The sequence below is a fragment of the Alligator mississippiensis genome, chromosome 1 (assembly GCF_030867095.1).
Source record: "Alligator mississippiensis isolate rAllMis1 chromosome 1, rAllMis1, whole genome shotgun sequence".
Lineage (NCBI taxonomy): Eukaryota > Metazoa > Chordata > Crocodylia > Alligatoridae > Alligator > Alligator mississippiensis.
Window position 1 is genome coordinate 143,423,011 of NC_081824.1, and position 20,057 is coordinate 143,443,067.

Genomic DNA, 20,057 nt, shown 5'->3' on the forward strand with positions numbered 1-20,057 from the left:
CTTATCTTCCTTTTACCTTAGTTCTCTATGTGTAAAATGGGGATAACAGCTCTTCCTTGCCTACAGTGTTGCAAGGACAAATATATTAAACACTGAGAGATACTTAGATGCAATAGTGATGAGGACCATAAAAGGACCATAACTGAGAAAGAGAGATAACATTCCCATAATAAGCCACACTCTGATACCCTTCCTTACTCTAGACAGCACTGGCTCAACAGGACAACACAAAGGGTCAGGTACTATTCAGTGGGCACATCTACATGTGCTATTCATGCTGTAAAGGCTAACTGCACAGTAAAATACTGTGGGGTAAACCTTCCCTGGGAGCAGGTCTACACATGCTCCCTGTTGGAAGCAAATCTGGTTTGCCCAGTGCAGGGCTGATCCTACCCTCTGACCCCCTGCAGCAGCCGGGGCAGCTCTGGGCTCCCCTGGAGTGCTGGTCTGGGGACTGATAGGAAGCATGGGGGCTGGTCCCTATCTGCATGGTGCCAGAAGAGCTCTGCCAGCTGCAGTGGCAGCTGTCTCCTTGCCCTGTACACATTAGGAGGGGTCCTGATGTTCAGGGGACCAAGAGACTGTTGCCACTGCAGAGCTCTCCCAGTCCCCTGTACATGGGGACAAGCAGAGTGCCCACTGGGACTTCCCTGCACAGTTGGGGGCTGGATGGGAGATGCCCTGTAAGTGGGACAGCTCCTGGTCAGCCCATGGGCTGCTCAGATAAATCCTTGCCCAGTTCTCACCATCCCTGGGCTGCTTGGAGAAATCCCCACACAGTTGGGAGCTGGCTGGGTGTGGTCCCAGAAGTGGGACATCTCCTAGCCAGCCCCCAGATGTACAGGGAAGCAGAGAGCTGCCCAGATCCAGTGCTGCTTGACTCCCAGCTCCTGTGGGGAGCCAGGAGATGAGCAGCACTGGGACAGGGTGGGGCAGAGAGCTATCCCATCCCAGTGTTGCTCCTGGTAGGAGCTGGCAGCACCAGGACCTGGGGAGTTCTCTGTCTCCTGTGGATTTCTAGTGTTGGGGCTGACTGGAAGCAAATTTATTTCTGGTAAGCTTCTACACATGCGCTACTGTGCAGTATGTATTAAATAGTTAGTTTACTACTTGCATTTACAAGTCAGTAAATGCAAGTAGTAAACTAACTATTTAATACATACTGCACAGTAACTAATTTATTGCTAACTGCGCAGTAAACTAATTTATTGTGCAGTAAATGGTGTGCACATGTAGATGGTGATGCTCTATTTCGTAGTAGATTAGTCTACTGTGCAGCAAAGCATCTCATGTAGACACACCCAGTGAAAGTGGCCTACAGGAGAAATAAGTCTAGAGATTTGTACCTCAGATGGGAGTCAGATATGCTGCCACGCTAAGGACTTAAGGAGGATGGGCTAAACTATGCTAGAGTGAGCTGAGTTCCTTACAGTCATAAGACTTTACATCTGTACTATAACTCCACAGATTATACCTACCTGGACTACTGCTTGAGAAGTTCAAAGGGAGGGATATTTTGCAGAATCTTTCTTGTTTGACACACCTGGAATCCTGACATCCTAACTCCAGTGATGTCAACAGCCAAGCTCCCACTGACTTGACCAGGGCCAGGATTTCATCCTAGAGATGGTCTCTCTCCTGATTCTTGATTAATGTTGGCTTTGGCATGGTGAATCTGAATCCTACATTTTGATGTGGTTCACTGAAAGGCAACCAGCCTTCTATTCTTTTTGAAGAAATAGTTGAGGAAGGAAGTGGTGCTTCTACTTTGGTACTCACCAAAGTGATAGATAAGTCAGTCCACCCAGGCACTGGCTTCTCTCATTAGGTGTATGGGGATGACAGCAACGACTGACAGGAAGAGGAAGCAGCTGGCAATGGAGCATATTATTTTCATCCCTATTCTAATTTCTGCCTTATTCCTTTAAAAAAGGCAGAGAGCAAAAAGGACCACAAAGACAGAGAAATGCTTTCTGACCTAGTTTCTGCACGCATAGTTTATGAAAAATAATCCTACCTCAGGGGCTACAAAGTTGGCTGTATAGCATGGTGTCATGAGCAGTCCATTCTCTGCTCTCAACTGTTTGGCGAATCCAAAGTCACAGATCCTGATGGAATCTGGGTTTCCTGATTCATCCATGTAAAGAATATTACTGGGCTTCAGATCTCGATGCACAACCTTCACAGAAAACAAATCAATAATACATATAAAGAAGATGGTTACAGCACTCAAGTTTTTGGTACCATTCTAAATTTCTTAGAGTATAGGACAACAGTGCAAAAAAGTCTCTTATTTGAGGTAGGTAAAGAGTAGTCCTTGAAAGAAATACATTTTTTTGTGTGGTTGTTTTTAAATGAATGAGCTGAGGTTATGGATGCAGAATTGTACTTCCATTAAAATCAGAAATAATAATACTTGTGCTGATATAGCAAGAGGGAGGCAGATGTTCCAGTGGAAGGAGTCTTTTGTGTGGGTTAGCAGAGGCAATTACTGAAGAAATACAATACAGCACTCTAAAAATACAGGAAGCTCTTGGGATCTGAAAGGTTTAATCCTTCCATTAAAAGGGCAGATTGCCAGAGGAGGAAAGTGTTGACTCATTCAAGGGTGAGGATCTTCCTGTGACTTTCTTAACATGAGTGGCTCACAATGAAAAGGAGACATTTTTATTTATCTTCATTTCCCTTCCTAAAATACTGTGCTCTGTTTTGCTAGAAGTGCCTCGATTTCAGGAGACGTGAATAATCTCTATATGTGACAACTCTTTTGGAAAACTGTCATGACAACGAACTAGGCCAGGCCAAAAAAACAATGCTCAAAAGCCCCCGCCAAACTCATTTGGACCATGGTGATGCAAAAAGAAAAGCTATTTTACTAGATCATCAAAAATGTTGATAAATTTTTTGAATTGCTACATGTAGAGAGGGCAGGTTTCCAAACTGAGCGTCATTATAGGATGTTTAAACCTTTTCCCAGTAGATACCTTAATTTGTATGTACACTTGAAAAATAGGCCTTTGCTTTTAGGTCTAAGTGCTGATCTGAATATCCAAAGTGTTTGAATTTTGATATTTTATTATATAGCTCTAATCTACAAGGTGGTTGGATACTACAATGGTAGCTGTGGTATCAATAAATAACACCATCAACATAGGTAGAACTAAAAACTGGAATAATTTAAGATGAAAAATACAAAATAAACAAAAGGCATTTGGTTTGCAGAACATCAGGAGGACCTCAGAGACCATTCTGCACATTGGACATAATTATAGATATTAAAAAAATAAGAATTTCCAAACTTCTGTCCATTCCAAGAACTGGTCACACATTCTGGTCAGTCCCTATTTTACATTTCTTTTCTAGCAAACAGTTGTTAACAAGGCTGATGTAGAAGACAGAGGCAATAACACTCACACCCTGGGAATGCAGATAGTCCACAGTCTTGGCAATAGTGCAAAGGACAGCACTAGCCTCTCGTTCGGAGAAACACTTCTGTCGAAGAATTCTGTCTAGGAGCTCTCCTCCTCGCATGAGCTCCATCACCAGGTACACATATTTTCCATCATCATAAACCTAGAAGAGCAGAAAACCAATAAGATGCTATAGATCTATTAGACTAGCTAGCAGTGGTCTCTTTGCAGTGACCCTGGCATATTACTGTAAGATGCTGAAAGAAGAAAATAGGTGCTAATATTTGAAAAGTGAATTTTATGCTCATTATACCTAAAATGTATAAGTATTTTTTTAGAACAGGGGTTAATCAAGGCTGCCGACTCATCTCTGAAGCCACTATGTAGCCTACCTACACAGAAGCCCAGTTTTCAAAGTCTGCTCTGAAGTCAACAAAATATTAATAAACCAAGCTGTAGATGCATTACCAACAAATGGATCTTGAAATCTTAGCTGGCTTTAAACCAAACTTCCTCACAGTAATTTGCTCTTCCAAGTTCTACAGTGTAAAATTTGCCATTTTAAATATCAATATGTTCCTTTGTCTCATAATCAGCTAAATGAACTGCCTTATTCTTGGCCAAGACTCACCTTCAATGATATCATATAGCACATACTTTGCTGTGCTGGTAAGTAAATCATTTATGTTAGTTTCAAAATATGTTGACATTTTTACATAATTCTAACAAAGCATGACTGGAAGGGATCTCAGGAGGTCATTTAGTCCAACCTGGACTGTAAGGCAGGATCACCCTGTCTAAATCACCCTATCAAATTGTTTGTCTAACCTATGGCTTGTGGGCCAGATCTGCCCCCCTCCCCCCCCAAGTGACTGGATCCAGCCTGTGACATGGGGGATTAGCAACAACAGCTTTCCTAATATCCAGTGATTTACTACCCCCCTCCCCCTCCTGCCCCCATGAGAAAGTTTTTCCTAATATTTAACCTAAACTTCCATTGCTAAAATTTGAGGCTATTGATTTTTCTTCTGTCATCTGCCACCGCTGAGAACAGTGTAGCTCCATCTTCTACGGAACTGCCCTTCAGGTAGTTGAAGGCTGCTATTAAATCCCTTCTCAGTCTTCTCCTCTCCAGACTAAATAAGTCCAGTTCCCTCAGCCTTTCCTCACAAATCCTGTGCCCTAGCCTCCTCATCATTTTTGTTGTCCGCTGCTGGACTCTCCCCAATTTGGCCACATCCTTTCTGTAGTGGCGGGGGGGGGGGGGGAGGGGGCAAAACTGGACATAGTACTCCAGATGTGGCTTCACCAGTGCCAAATAGAGGGGAATAATCACTTCCTTTGATCTGCTGGCAACACTCCTACTAATGCAGCCCAGTATGCTGCCAGCCTTCTTTGAACAAGGGCTTTCTCTCTCTCTTCCCACTATGTCTGATATTGGCAGCTACCTCCCTTCCCCCTTTCTCCCTCTGCACCTCCCCAATTGGAGGGGAATGGTGGCCTGTGGTGCAATTGGATCCCAAGCACATGACCTACTACTCTAAAAGGTGGAGCATCACTGGTCTAACACCTTAAAACTACATGAAGAACCCTTATGCACAGTTACTAGACACAAAGCCCGGAAACATCAGGAGCACCCTAACTTGCCACAGGTAAAGCCAGGGGACAAGGGCATTATCAATGTCCTCCCACTGCAAAGACAGGAAGTAGTTTGTTAAAATACACCTCAATTTTAAATGTGTAATTGAGAAAAAATGTTGCCCAAATTGGAATACAGCAAATTTAATTTCATTATCCTTTGTTAGAATGGGTATTTATATGGATAACAAAAATATCCAGTTCTATAACAGTCGATCCTAAACTTTGCTGGAGGGGTTGTAAAACCTCATGCTTCAGGTCTTAAGACAAATTCCTTCCTATCTATTCAATCTATTAGGGATTCTTATGAGCTCTTTTAGGATCTAGCAATTTCCTGCCCCTTTCCCTAAGCATTTGGTACCAGCCACTGCTGGAGACAAAATATTGGACCAAATGAACCATGAAAGAGACCCATTATGTCAATTCCTAGTTCCTTTGTTTATAGGCTACAGATAATGTATGGGTCTTTTTCTGCCTATTTAGCAAGCACAATACATAGGAAGCTTAAAAAGCTCTTTCCAGACTACTGTCCAAATGAATGGTAATGAGTTTTAATGTGCTTATTCATATAAATATACATATACAAACACATTCTCCTTACTATTCAGTTGGATGCTTGGTTGGAAAGTGCCAATCTCCTATACATTGCTGCAGTTTTATTGTGTTCTATATCGGTTCTTAAACCAAGCTCATGACCATAGTGTTTGAACTCACAAAATCATCCTAGCTATCTTGTTTCCAATTCTTGTAACTCCTAGGCAAATATAGATTAGGGCTGTGTCAATATTACTTAAAGATTATCAGCTCTTGGTATAAAGGAAGGAGTGGGGTGCCAGAAACATCATATAATTTGTGACTTAAAACTTTTGAGAGGCTGCATGATTAGTGTTTCACAGCTTTCTATTTTCCCCTGGCCCACTGGCTTTGCAAATTTGGAACTATGGTACTCCAGGACTTTGCATATTTTTGGAAGGGAGACCATTTTTTGTGAAAGGGCACCTTTTTTGTTTAACTGCTCCACGTGAGACAGCTGGCACAATTAGTCCTCATCTATGTTAGGGAATTTTAGCAAGTACCTTTTCCACCAGTACTGCTATCTCTTGACTCCCTAGTATAGACAAGGTAAGTTCCAACATTTCTTTACTACACTAACGAACGCCACTCAGGGAAAGGGATAAAACATCTTCTAGGGGTCTGGGCTGGTGCTGCCATTGACACCGCTGATACTATGGCTAGCACTAATGGAGATTTTTTCCTAGGGTCGCCTCATGTATACAAAGCCTTAGTGGCCTTGGTAAGGCAAAGTCTCTTCTGCATTTTCTAGTTTCGCAAGTGGAAGTTAAAAAAAAAATCTCTTATCATTATATACAAACCAGGGATATCCCTCAGGTTACATATAACATTACCTCACACAACTAAACAAGTATCAGAATTTGCACATGAATTGCTGTTGAACCTGACATAGCGATTCCAGTTATCTAATCTGTGTTTGACAACTTGTTTTGAAAAAATAGGTGGAGAAATCTTGATCGTAAGCGCTGTAAGAAAACCAAATTAGTTTTGATTCTCTCTGGCATCATGGTATTTCAGATCTGGTTTTAGGGCAGAGTTAATAAAAAGGTATTTGCTGAATGCATGATCTGATGAATTGCCATCTTTTTATCCAGTTATTAAATTGACATTTTTGGTGACTCAAATAGCTGTAGTTTTCACTGTGGCTGCAAATTAAAATTGAAGAGTTTTCCAGATGCATCATAGCAGGTGAGCTTGGTATTATGAGGAGAACTGTTTAATGCCAATGTGTTCTGATATTACTCACGTCTTTCAGAGTAATGATGTTTGGATGCTGCCCATATCTCAGGAGAATCTCGATTTCTTCAGAGGGGTCTCTTTTGCTCTTATCAATTATCTAGAATACAAGAAGCATGGAGCAGTAAGATACAGGCTAACAAAAGTGAACAAAACAGTGCAATATCTACAGTTCAAATGAATTAACTCTGAAAATTCTTCTGTTAACCATCCATCTAGGACAGGCAAACCCAACTTCTATGATCCTGGGTTGGCAAACTACTATAAAAATAGACTGTTTGATAACTAATTTGAATTTTGAAGATGTGCTTTCTCAACCCAGTTATGTTTTTCAGGCCTGCAACTTTGTTTGGGCTTAAATAATTGCAGGTATGAGGGATGTCATCTAGACATCAAACTACTTGAGAAGTTAGATGACAGACTTGTCGTAAGCAAAAATAAATGCCTGCATCCATAATAGTGGCTTATATTTGCATCTCCCTTGATAAATGAGTAGAAATTGCTTGTCAGATAGGTTCAATGACAATGAAAATGTATAGACACACATTGCATTAAAGAGGTATTACAGACTTAAGAGTGGCTGTTGTTGGGGCTACACTAGCAGAGTGATCCAGAAGGAGATGCATTGCACCTAGCACTATGGTTCCACTTTGGCTCCCCTCCTCTGAGGAAGAAATCTGCTTTGTACATCACATTTTCAGCACATACATTTATCTCTTCCACTGTCCAGGAGTACCGAGCTCAGATAAATTCCAGCCTTTAGATAGCAGGTCAGAGGAAAACATTATACCTGCTGTTTAAATGCCACCTGGGCAGGGAAATCCTGCTGTTAGGATGTCATTTATTTCTGATTAGTACTTCTAACAGCTGCACTTGGAATGTCAGTCAAAGAAGCTTGGTCATTTGCCCAACTGAAAGCTTCATGTTCCACACTGAATTTTAATGCTTTTCATTCCACAGACACAAATTGTAAGGTGAAGTAATGCCATTTCAAGTAACCAGAGGAAAGTGTCCTAATTTTGGAGTCTCTGTTATAACTCTTGTCACTAAAGTTCAAAGACCCATTCTACCAAATGCCTAATTTTCCAGGAAAATGTCTTTTGGCTTGAATTTCTCCTGGCCAGAAGAGATTTATTTTACCCTGAGAAGTTTTAGGGGCATCACCAGTGAAGCTTTTGAGTACTGGGGCTCTGAAAAAAATAATTGCAGCATTTTCACATCATAACTCAATAACTGTTGACTTTGTTGGCTTCAAATTCATGATGGGTTTAGTGCTCTAAGGGCCCTGACAGATGTTGAATTAAAGGCATGATGTATTCTGATGCATGATCCCAACAATCACACTTCCTGCCATGCCACATGTGCATGGCAGGAGGTGTGACTGTGGGAACTGAGCATCAGATCCCATCACACCATTTTGCTGGTTCAGGGGGAGCTTGGGATCATGATCCCAAACTTCTGCTGCACTGGCAAATTGCAAACTTGGCTACATGTGCTCCTCCAGCTGGAAGCCTCAAGCTAATGGGCGGTCCCAGCCTCTGGAGCACTCAGGAGTCTTGAAGGGCTCCAGTGTGCTCCAGAAGCTGGGAGCACTGGCCAGATGTTCAGTTAAAGGTGTGATAGGAAATAGCCATAATGTCATTTACACATATTTTGTGTAATAACTTTGTGGCTTATTCCTTGTTTTATCACACCATTCATTGACTGAATGTGTGGCCAGGTCACTACTTAAGACTTAATTAACCAGTTAATCATGTCATAAAAAAAAGTCTGTCAGGGGCCTAAGAGAACTAGTACATGCTGTGAATTTGACACAGTAACATCCACAATAATAATAAAAATCATGAAATTTCTGCACAGTGATCTGTAACTCTGGCACACAATTGAATAGACTAAGTGACTGGAATAGACATTTAAATATATCTGTAGGACTAAAGGAGTCAGTGGTGATAGCACACACCACTGTTCAGTTCAGTGAACTGTTCTCAATTTACATTATGAGACCCTAACCAAGGGTTAGGGAAAGTTCAGTTCTCAATTTACATTATGAGACCCTAACCAAGACCAGGAGCTCACTATGCTAGGCACCATACAAACACCTAATATGTTCTTGCTTTGAAAGGTTTGCAGTCTTAGACAAAATAATGAAAACAGAAACAGGGAGATGAAGTCACTTGCTCAAAGTCCTACAGCAGGAGTGTGGTAGAGGTACCAGTAAAACGAAGATCTCTAACACTAAGCCTAGCATGCTGCTAACCGGACTGTGCACCATGTTTACAGTAGGTTAAACCAGAGAACTTAAAGTGAAGCATTAAAAATATCCACTTCTTTTGGGTTGTTGGTTGTAGTCATGTTGGTCTAAGGACACCTGAGTATACATCAGAAATTTAATACTCATGAACTGTAGTACACATTTGAATTTCTTAAGAAGAATACATCCTAATGATCTGATTCTTCTTCTTCTTGTGCCTCTATACCACATTTGACCACTTGACCATCTGGTTCTTTATCAATAGTTATGTAACACATATTTAGAAATCTGAATGTGGGTCAGTGGTTTTTGCACATATGTGAATGAATGATGAGAAAATGAATAATACTAAAGAAAGCAATTCTAGAAAAAAATCTACTATGGTAATTTCTTCTGGAGTGAGTAAAATAGATGACTTATCTGAAATCATACAACACTAGTTGATAGAGTTGGGAACAGAACTCCTGAATCCTGGACAGTGCACTAGGACATGCTGGAACAATTTTCTCTCTACAATGCTTCTCTTTCATTTTCACAGGGCACATTTACATGTGCAATTAACGCAACTGAATAAAATCCAGTGAAATTTGAGTTGGAGTAAACTAATCTGGATGTCACCACCTACATGTGCATTTAAGCTCAATAATTTACTCCACCATTGGATAGTACTTATGTCTGCTGGGACTATTAGATGGTGTAGTAAATTAGTCTACATCGGCCTAATTGCCATGCAAATGTAGATGGTGATGCTTTACTGGGTAGCAAATTAGTCTATTGTGCAGAAAAGTGCACATGTAGATGCACCCACAGTGTCTTAACACATGACCCATGACTAAAAAAGTGACAAGAAAGGTGTGACTACCACACCTATTGCAGGTGCTTCTACAATTCAGACTGATTGCAGTCTTTGGAATTCGTATATTATATTTTCTTGCATACCATGTGCCCCAAAATAAGAGACACACTTTGTTTTTATAAGGCAGAATGAAGGAAAACAGATTTTTCCTCGTAATAAGTAGCGCAGCTAGGGAGCTGAGCCAGCTCATTGGTTTGTTCCATGTGGATTGTGTGCAGACTTTCCTTTCACTTTTGCTAGTAAGAAGAAGAAACTGGTCTTACCATATTTCCTTGTACATAATGCACACTCAAATTTCCAGTGCTGTTTTCTTTTGAAAATATGACCATAAATGTCACAAAAGGCCCTTCTGGGTCCTGAGAACAACTGCAAACCTTTCCTTATTTAGGTCTCTAAATGGGAACTGAGCTTTAGCCCTATAGTCCCCAGTGACCAGATGGACTAATGAAGCTGTTGCAAGGGTTTAATGTGCCATATTTTCTTGCATATAACATGCCTTTGCATATAACACACTCCCTATTTTTGGAAGGCGCCAAGAAGGAAAAATATCTTACCTTGGAGTACAGGTAAGTACTTCATGTCTGAGGTCTCCTGGTTTGGGCAGGGGGAAGTGTGCACTGAGGCTTGAGGACTGGGGCCTGCGCATTGGCACTGGGGCTGGTTCAACCTGGCATGCCAGTGCTGGGATCATGTGATGGGGCCTGATCTGGCACATGGTTGGGTAGGGGGTGCTCCCCATGTGTCTGGAAATTTGGTGGTGGGATAAGGGTACAGAGCAGTGGCAGCATTAACTGCCATGGCTCCCAGAGCTGTGATAATTAATCCAGCCAATGCTCCATCTCCCTGGCCCCATGGCTAAATTTTCCAGTAGGGAGCCTTTTTCTATTTATATAACCCCAATTTTCCCTAGCTGGTTTTGGGGGTTATATAAGACAGAAGACAGTATGTTCATAATGCCTTGAGATTCTGGCAAAAGGGACAAGAGGTGTGTAAATGTAAAGTGTTACTTTGGAAAGGAGTGGTTATAATATATGCATTGTATATAGTTATCCCTTGTAATTTAAAGTACAAACATTGCTGTATATTTGGGGTAGGTAAAAAGTTACAAAGAGATGCAGGTTCATGAGGTAAAGCTATGAGAGATGATAACAAAAGAGGAGAGTATCAGAGAGTCGGCAGGCTTCGGGCATATATTAACTGTATGCTTAATGAATAGAACTTTCAAAGGCTCCAGACCCCTTCTCAGCTCTGTAAACCATTTATGTACTAAGTTTCTGCTTAACTGCTCTGTCACTTTAAAACCAGTTGGAGAGAGAAGGATTTGACTGACAGTTCACCCTTTATTTTCCTGCATTCATTATTCAAATTAAAGGAGCTAGACTGAGAGTGGGAGAGCAAATTACAGGAAGACAGGTTCCCAAAAACAAGCAACTGAAGGCCAAGATTCCTTTGGGAAGTTTTAAACTGGAGAATGATATACAACCCCACCCATATTTACATGTACATGTTGTTCGTTTTAGTGTTACAGAGTATAGAATGATCAGTAAAACAACAATACAAGTGTGATATTTGGGATGGGACATAAAATTCCTTGTGTCCCTGTGGGGTCACCCCCAAGTCAATCCTCTGAATCAGGCAGGGGACAGAGCCTGATGCCTAGCTGAGCACTGGGATTGGGCATGGGAAGCTCTAGATGCCAGTTGAGGTCTTGGAGCTGCCCCCACCAACTACTGTATGGGCACATCCTCACATGCAGGGGCATATGCCTGCAGCAGCAAAAATAGGAGTGGCACAAATTTGTGCTGCAGTGCATGCCACTGCAGGTGCATTTTGGTGTGGGGAAAATTGCCCCGCTTCAGGGAAACTGCCTGTTCCCCTCCCTCCTAGCTACCAGCATGCTGGAGGAGATAAGGGACAACTAAAGAAGTGGAGACACTCTGGCCGGCAGCCAAAGCATCTCCTTGGAGGACCAAGATTCTGCGTCTTCCAGCACATGCTCCCCTTGTGTGCACTGCACCACTTTTTAAATGCCTTTTTCTTTTTTTTCTTTTTTTTTGCTACTGGGGTTTCTTGGTAAAATTTGCACCTGACCTCCAAATTTGCACAGCAGGGCACCTTTTAACATTCCAGGTATGCAGTTTGTTGTGCCACAAAGAGGTGTGCAGCACCACAAACCACACATCTGCACATCTGGATGTGGCTTCTGGGGCTGGATGAATTTGGTAGCCTTGTTCTACATTATATGTAGAACATCTTTGTGGTTGGGTTGACACCTCAAATTGACTGAATGGTGCCTCAATTGGCTGAATGTATGGCAAGTTGTAGTTTATGGCACAATTAACATGTTAATCAGGCCATAAACATAATGTCTATCAGAGGCCTAAAATGCCACCCTACTTTTCCCTTTGTCTTTCTGTTAACAGAGACCATTCTACACTGATCATTCTGTTTCCCTAAGCCACCTATTTGTCTCTTGACAGTCATTTTTCATCTATCTCCATGATATCCCATGAACACTTCTAGTTCTTTACATACAGAGGTTAACATTTTTCCCCCTGGGAAGTTGTAACTCTCATTTTGAACTGAACTCAAGCAAATAGACATGTGCACATGCACACACATGCATGAACACACTAATATTATATTAGGAGACTACTTTTATTTTCTTTTTCCAATGCTAAGGTATCAAATCATGTGAGAAGGTGCTCCCATTTTGATCTATCTCTCTTCGTGGTGAGGAACACAAGCTCAGAAAGACATACTATTGTATAAACAAACTGAAAGTACATAGTTTCATAGTAGTTTCATAGTTTCATAGTAGTTTCGGGTCAGAAGGGACCTGAACAGATCATCTAGTCTGACCCCCTGCCACTGGCAGGAGCACACGCTGGGATCACACAACCCCAGACAGGTGTTTGTCCAAATTCTTTTTGAATTTACCCAAGGTAGGAGCGAGGACAACTTCCCTAGGAAGTTGTTTCCAGATCCTAGCCACCCTAACAGTGAAATAGTGCCTCCTAATCTCTAACCTGAACCTATTCTCCAGCAGTTTCTGGCCATTGATCCTTGTCACCCCAGGTGCTGCTGAAGGGAACAGGGCCCTTCCTATTTGCTGCTGATCTCCCCTAACGAGTTTGTAGGCAGCCGCCAAATCCCCCCCTCAGCCTCCACTTGCTGAGGCTGAACAGGTTCAGGCCCCTCAGCCTCTCCCCATAGGGCCTGCCCTGTTGCCCTCCAACCAAGCGGGTGGCCCTCCTCTGAACCCTACAGCAAGGGCTTTGGTGCTTTTGCAGAGCAGAGCTAAAAATCAGATATAGGGGTTTTTTATTATGTTGAAGAAAAATAAGGGTGCAAGCCACAGGATCACTATAAATAGATTTTTTATATATGTCAGTCTTCCTGGGTTCACTGAAAGACTCTTCTGTGCTAATCCTAGGTGATGCTTTTCTTTAGTGGGGTGGTTTCAATGCAGATAATATGCAGTGTCTCTTACTGTTTCACTAATAAAATCTTCATGTATTTTACTGTCTAGCAGAAGGCAGGGGTATACTTCCATCTAGGTACATTTACGAAATAAGCCTTATAATATTTTAAAACAAAAGAGGTCCTGTCTAAAGGAAAATACTGAATCTTCCTTGCTTATCATGTCAAGAAGTCATCTCACACTTTGCAAAGTGTTCATAGAATCAGTGGTATGGAGAAAAAAGCATACAAGAGGATTCCTAACTATTAAAGAAGGCAGACATTCTGCAGAGATCCTTGAAAGAGGCCTTCCTTGGAGCAGGATGGGTCTGAATGTTGAAATCAGATGCAAACAAATGTATTCGAGGTAGCCCTAGTCTGAAAAGATGGGCCAGGAAACCAGGTCCTTGATCTCCCATTCAGATGCTGAGAGATGAATCGGCCAAGATGGCCTGCACAGATATTTTGGATACTTGGGAGGTGCCCTGCAGACAGGTATATCTGATGCTGGATGCACCAGTTCCATAGCCAGGCACCTTCCCTGCACAGAAGCACACCACCCTGCCTGGTGTCTACTGTAAGCTGTACATGATACCCTTCAATGGAAAGGAGGAAGGCTTGATAAGGTCTTTGTACCATCATGAATTCCAACATATTGATAATTTTGCTTCACACTGTAACCAAAGGCCTTGTGCCTGAAGTTCAGCAGCCTGGGCTCCTCAGTATAACAAAGAGGTGTCCATTTTTATGAGTACACAGAGATGTAAGGGGAGAAAAGACATTTCTTTACACACATATGGAGTGGGTCCTTCTAAAAGGGAAGGGAAGCCTGGGCAGCACAGGGAACTGTCAATCTCATACTTAGAGAATATTTTCCTAGGGCATAGATGGTCCACATCTAGGACTATATGCACCTGAAATGAAGTCTGGCATGTGACATCATGGAGATGCAGGAGGCCTTGTGGCTGGGAATCAAGAGACAGGTTTTTACTATCATCACAGGCCAGCCAGATGAGTTATTGCAGCACAGGTTTTTTTTTGACCCTGGGAGATCCTGGGGGTCCATCATGGATAAAAACCATCATTCTAACCATGCTACCCCTTTTACCATGCAGTGGTCCACGTAGAAGTAAACAGTGACTTTTTAGGCCATCTCAGCTACTACTGAGAGAACCATGGTGAGAACCCTTGCTGCTACTGAAAATCTGAAGAGATGCATTTTGTGCTGGTAATGATCTTGATACATCACAAATTGGAGGTATTTTCTATGTGAAGATATGAAAGTAATGTGAATGCCAGTCCCCACCCTGCAGGGACATCATAATAGCTGCTAAACTGACTTCCTTGTACTTGAGTCTGTGGATGAAGTTGCTCAGTCTCCTTAAGTCCAGGATAACACAACCTTTCCTCTTCTTGTGCAATCTCTTCTTTCTGAGATGCCAGGGGAGCTGTTTTGTTACTTCCCCTGGAGTTTACAAGGAGTGTTTCTGCTGCATTATATCTTGTGAGAATTGTATCTTGTGAAAAGGAGTAGAAAGGGGGATTTTGAAGGCCTAGCAAACTAAATTTTATAGCACATGATGGTATCTAGAACTCAATGGTCTGAGGTAATGTGAACCTATGCAGATTGCTGGCAGCTGTCGAAAGAGGAGAAAAGGAAAAGGAACATCAAATGCAATGGTAGGCACCTCATCATGACCATATCTTGAAAGGCTTTGTCCACTGCCCCATGTCTGATGTGAGGCAGACAGTGCAGTAGAGGAATGTTTGCACTTATGGAACTCTTGATGTATTCTCAATGGTTGTAGGTGTTAAAAGCTGAGCCTGGCTGGCTAGTCAGGTGACTGGAAGGGGGCAGGCCAGAACTATAAAAACCCTGGGCTTGGTGGCAGTTAGAGGCAGCGGCCAAAGGGGAAGGAGGCTGTGCATTAGAGCTCCACAGAGAGGCTGAGCAGCTGGTCTGGCTGCTGTGAGAAGGGAACTCCTGATGACTCTCAGAGAAGTGGCAGCAGCACCGCAGGGAGAAGCAGCACAGACAGCGGGGAAGCTGAAGAACTAAGAATGTAAGCTAGCATGCTGCCTTCTTTAATTTCTATTTTTTTGTGGTTATAACCCATTGACTTACTGTTTATATATATTTGTTGATTGATAGACCGGTGGTTTGTGGTCAAGGCTGTAGAGGAGGAGGAGGCCTTGTTAGCGCCTTGGGCACAGTCATAAAAGGCCAAAGGGCCTAGTGCACTAGAGTGTGCAGCCGTACAGGGCCGGTGGCTCAGAGCTGGTTGCAGGACTTTTAAGTTGTATCCCAGTGGGGGGATCTTGGCTAGTAGCCCGAGCTAAAGGAAAGGGCGCTCTTGGGTAGTGGGAACTTTGGGCCACTGACCAGACTGGAGTTTGCAGCCTGCTGGCTCTGTGCCCAGTGGACAGGCCTCTGGGCTAGAAAGCCTGGGCTCCAGATTGAAGACAAAAGGAGAGCCATGGGCCCCGAGAGGATTAAGCAGCTAGAGCCTTGGAGTCAAACCCCATCTGGTGGGTTTAGACTGGTAAGCCTAGCTAGAAAAAGATGGGGGACAAGGCCCGTGGTGGCTAAGAACCCCAACACAGAACTACAATAGGTAGTCTCCCACTTGTAAGAACATCTAAATAATATTTACATCAAGATGTGGCAGGCGAGTAAAGGAGGGACTCGAGACGAACGAGAGAAATGAAACATTAAGGGACTTCAGGGGTACCCCTCATAGGCAAAAAAAAGAAAAAATGCCTCTGGGGAGGGCAACCTGTTACAGTGGTAAACAGACTCCAAGGGAGGATAGGTAGTACCACAATGATTGGGTCAGAGATGTGATTGGCTGTGATGCTGGACTCATAGGAGAAACTTTACTAAGGACATCCAAGGTTGAACAACACACCACATGGTACTGTTGTGGACAAGGCAGCCTAGGAAGGAGATAAATGCCAGAGATGAGGAGGGCAAGGTGGATTTGGGAAGTCCCCCTGTGCCCTGACTAGATGAAGCATGAATTGTGGATTTTGGCACTGAAGCAGAAGTTGGAACAGCAGAACTGACATACTGAGGTTCTCAATAGTAGCCTAAGGGCCAGAGCTGAAGGCCAGTTCTGGAACATCAGTGCTGGCAGGTCTACAAACTTCAGCCAATTTTGGGCTTCCATGGGTGAGACAATGGCAAGACAGGTTTTGTGAGGAACCCCAAACAAGTAACCTTCCTTGGAAGCCAGTCTCTCTGGAGCTGAGGAGATGAAAGTTTACTGTGAAAAGCCAGTGATGGAGGACTCTTAGTACCCAGCTGAGTTTCATAATCCTGCAACGGAGATGGATCCCACAACATGAAGTCAGAGCCAAAAGACACATCTGGATGAAAGTTTTTTTTTTCTGGCTGTTGATTTGTAAAGGTTTGAGGGAAATAGGGGATATACTAGAGAGCAAGAGAGAAGGCAGCCAAGAAGCACTAAGGCCCGTGACAGAAGCACCAGCAGTGTGGTCTTGAAAAAAGTTGAGAGAAAGCTTTTAGTCCAAGTGCTGGCTAGGAGAGGTTTGGAGTTGGGAATAAAAAAGTTAGGTCTACTCTTTAATTCTTCCTGTGGTTAGAAAAATGAGACGTTGGTATTAATAAACAAGATAACATCAAAGATGCCTGGCTCCGTCATCATTTTTTCTTCCTAACTGTAATAAACCACAGGGCTCAGAACTGAATCAAAATGATGTAGCAGTAGCCAGCTCCTGCACTCATACTTCCTGAGAGAAATCAGACTAAACATTTCTGGTGGTGGCACTGGGACCTGTGCTACCTGTATATTCCACTACTATGAAGTGTGGTTAGATTCTTCCATTGGAAAACTGGCACTTCAGTAGGGATGGTCCAGATTTATAAGACAGAGCTAGAGGTGTGTCATTCAGTATTAACATGGCTAGGGTTCAGATCAAAAACCATAAAAATCTTCCTTTGATTAAAGTTAGAAAACACATGTAGAGAAGGCAGGGAAAAGGGGGTAGCTTTTATATAACCATTTCCAAAGCTGCTGCTTCTTGTGTAATATGCTTTGAAGTATTCTTAAGTAGCCTCCTTGGGATGTTGGACTGGGTTAATCGCAATTAATAGGGTAGCTGTATGTCGAAGAGTCATGTAATACTACTTGTGAAAGAGTGCTTTACAAGGTGGAGGGCGAAAAGGAGGAAAGGAGTAGAAAATAACTCTTTCCATGGGCTTGTGCACCTTATTTGTGCCACATATCTCCAAGTCATTTAATATTCATGTCACCCCTGATGGAATAGTTCTTCTAACTACAGATAGGATAAACAATGCTTTTGAAGAAAAGCTGTGAAATAGTGAATGCAGATATTTTAAACTGGCTGTTTCACCTGTAATATTAATTCAAACAGAAGTGACATAGAAATTGAAGTCTTCAGTTCTGTATGACTGGAAAATGTACAGGTTTCCATTTCAATAATATTTCTTTCTAAAAATAAGCCTTATTCATGCCAAGCATCTGTTTTAATTTGGTTCTTTTCTGATGTCAAATTATTCAGGCTGGATGAAAATCACTGAAGAAAGGCTAACATTATTTAAAGGACATGGTATAATTTTACATTTAAGATGTCTCAGAGGAGAACTATTCCAAGTCTCATTGTCTCTGAGGGACAATCAGCTGTGCTATTAGTTTTGATTAGCTTCAGTGATTCACTTACCCCCATGGTTAAGCCTTTCAGAAAAAGCAGTACAATGAATATTCAAATAAATTGGCTTAATTAACAATAACACATAAAAAGAATATGGAATGGTCACAAGAACAAGTTGTGAGGGGAGAGTAAAGCTCAACAGATATAGAACATGTCCAGTCACTTCCACATATTGCTGATACAGAACAGTAACCTGCAATGATAGCATCATTACTTAATGCTTTCATGGTAACTATTATTTTCCAAACAATGTACCAACATTAGTTAATCCATCCACACAGTTCTCTGTAAGGTAGGGAAGCTTATTTTACAGGATAGTGTTCTACACAGCTCAGTGGAGAGGGCTTTGCAATAGAAGTGATGGACAATAAATACACTTTTGCCTACCAGGTACTAGTGACTGCCAGTGGTCCATGAAGGCCCAGCAGGGCTGGGATTCAATCCACAGAGAAGGGTGACCAGGAAGCCAAAGAGATCACTGCAACAAAATGACCTTCTCTTTGAAAAAGACCTTTCTCTCTGCCTGGCTGAAACAGCTTCTTGTTTTCAAGTCCTTATGATGGGCCCTTGCACAGTCTAGATCCTTGGACTAAATATACTGTTCCCTTGATCCTGTATTACTTAATTTCTCCCTCCTCAGAGGATAAGCTGAGAAGTGGAGGCAATGACATTTTTCTTCCTAGCATACATGGTCAGAAAAGGACATGTGCCTCTGGCCCTGCATCTGTAGGGCTACTTACTGCATCATACGTATCAACGATAGATCAAACTTATTTTCATCTGAAGTGAGTAGGGTCTTATCACTTCCCTGAGGAGTCCATTCTACTGACTAATTTCTCTGTCAAAATTTTCTCTTAAACTTTTCCTTTCTTTGCTTCGAACCACTGTGTTTCGTCTTTGCTCTCATCAAGGACGGGCTATTTGCCACTCATAATTTATGTCACTTTGAAGATATGCATACACTTTGATCCTGTCTCCCTGGAATCTTGTCTTGCTTACCTTGCCTGGACTCTCTTGACAGGTTGTCTCGAAATCATTGTATAATTTCTGTTGTTTATTCTTTATACTTTTCTAATTTGTCTATATATCTGAAACTAGGGGGACCAGATTGACATGTATAGTCACCAAAGGATCTCCTTTCATTAGTAATGATCTGATATAAATTGATGTGCTACAGGTAGATCTGCTCAGAGAGATTTTGTATACAGGTGTGTAAATAGGTTCGTGCGCACGCGTGCACGTGTGTGTGTGTGTGTGTGTGTGTGTGTGTGTGAGAGAGAGAGAGAGAGATGCTCAGAGTGAAAGAATGATCAACATATTCATTTGTTTTATCATTAAAAAAGAAAGCACCTTCTCATAACTGGAGGCAAGCAGCTTCACAGATTTAATAGACATTAGGGCTAGAAGGGACCTCAGAAGATCATTGAGTCCAGCCCCCTGCCCCAGGGGCAGGAAGTCAGCTGGGGTCAAAGGATCAACACTGACAAGTGCAGGGTAACTGAACCTTTGGGAGGAAGAACCAGTGGCACACCTACATGCTGGGGAACTCCCTTCTCACCAATGTCGAGACAGAAAAGGATCTTGGAGTCATCATTGATGCCACAATGAACATGGGCCAACAAAGTGGGGACGCGGTCAGGAAGGCCAACCATACCTTGTTGTGCATCTACAGATGCATCTCAAGCAGGTCCAAGCAGGTAATCCTCCCCCTCTATGTGAGGGGGAGTACTGAGTCCAGTTCTGGGCACCGCACTTCAGGAGGGATGTGGCCAATATAGAGAGGGTCCAAAGGAGGGCCACCCGCATGATCAGGGGTCAGCAGGGCAGGCCCTACGATGAGAGGCTGAGGGACCTGAACCTGTTCAGCCTCCACAAGAGAAGGCTGAGAGGGAATCTAGTGGTAGTCTACAAACTAGTCAAGGGGGACCAGCAGGCA

At 42.6% G+C, this 20,057-nt stretch overlaps 1 protein-coding gene across 4 annotated transcripts in view; it reads right to left on the bottom strand.

The window, feature by feature from the left end:
• Positions 1 to 20,057, bottom strand: part of RPS6KA2 (ribosomal protein S6 kinase A2) — a 534,307-nt gene that overhangs the window by 14,088 nt on the left and 500,162 nt on the right. For all 4 annotated transcript variants that reach the window (XM_059714848.1, XM_059714854.1, XM_019479851.2 and 1 more), the window contains 3 exons: positions 6,868 to 6,957; positions 3,415 to 3,573; positions 2,018 to 2,179 (listed from right to left, as the gene is read on the bottom strand). In XM_059714848.1, the coding sequence (XP_059570831.1) occupies positions 2,018 to 2,179; positions 3,415 to 3,573; positions 6,868 to 6,957 (411 nt within the window). The remainder of the gene's footprint in view (positions 1 to 2,017; positions 2,180 to 3,414; positions 3,574 to 6,867; positions 6,958 to 20,057) is intronic.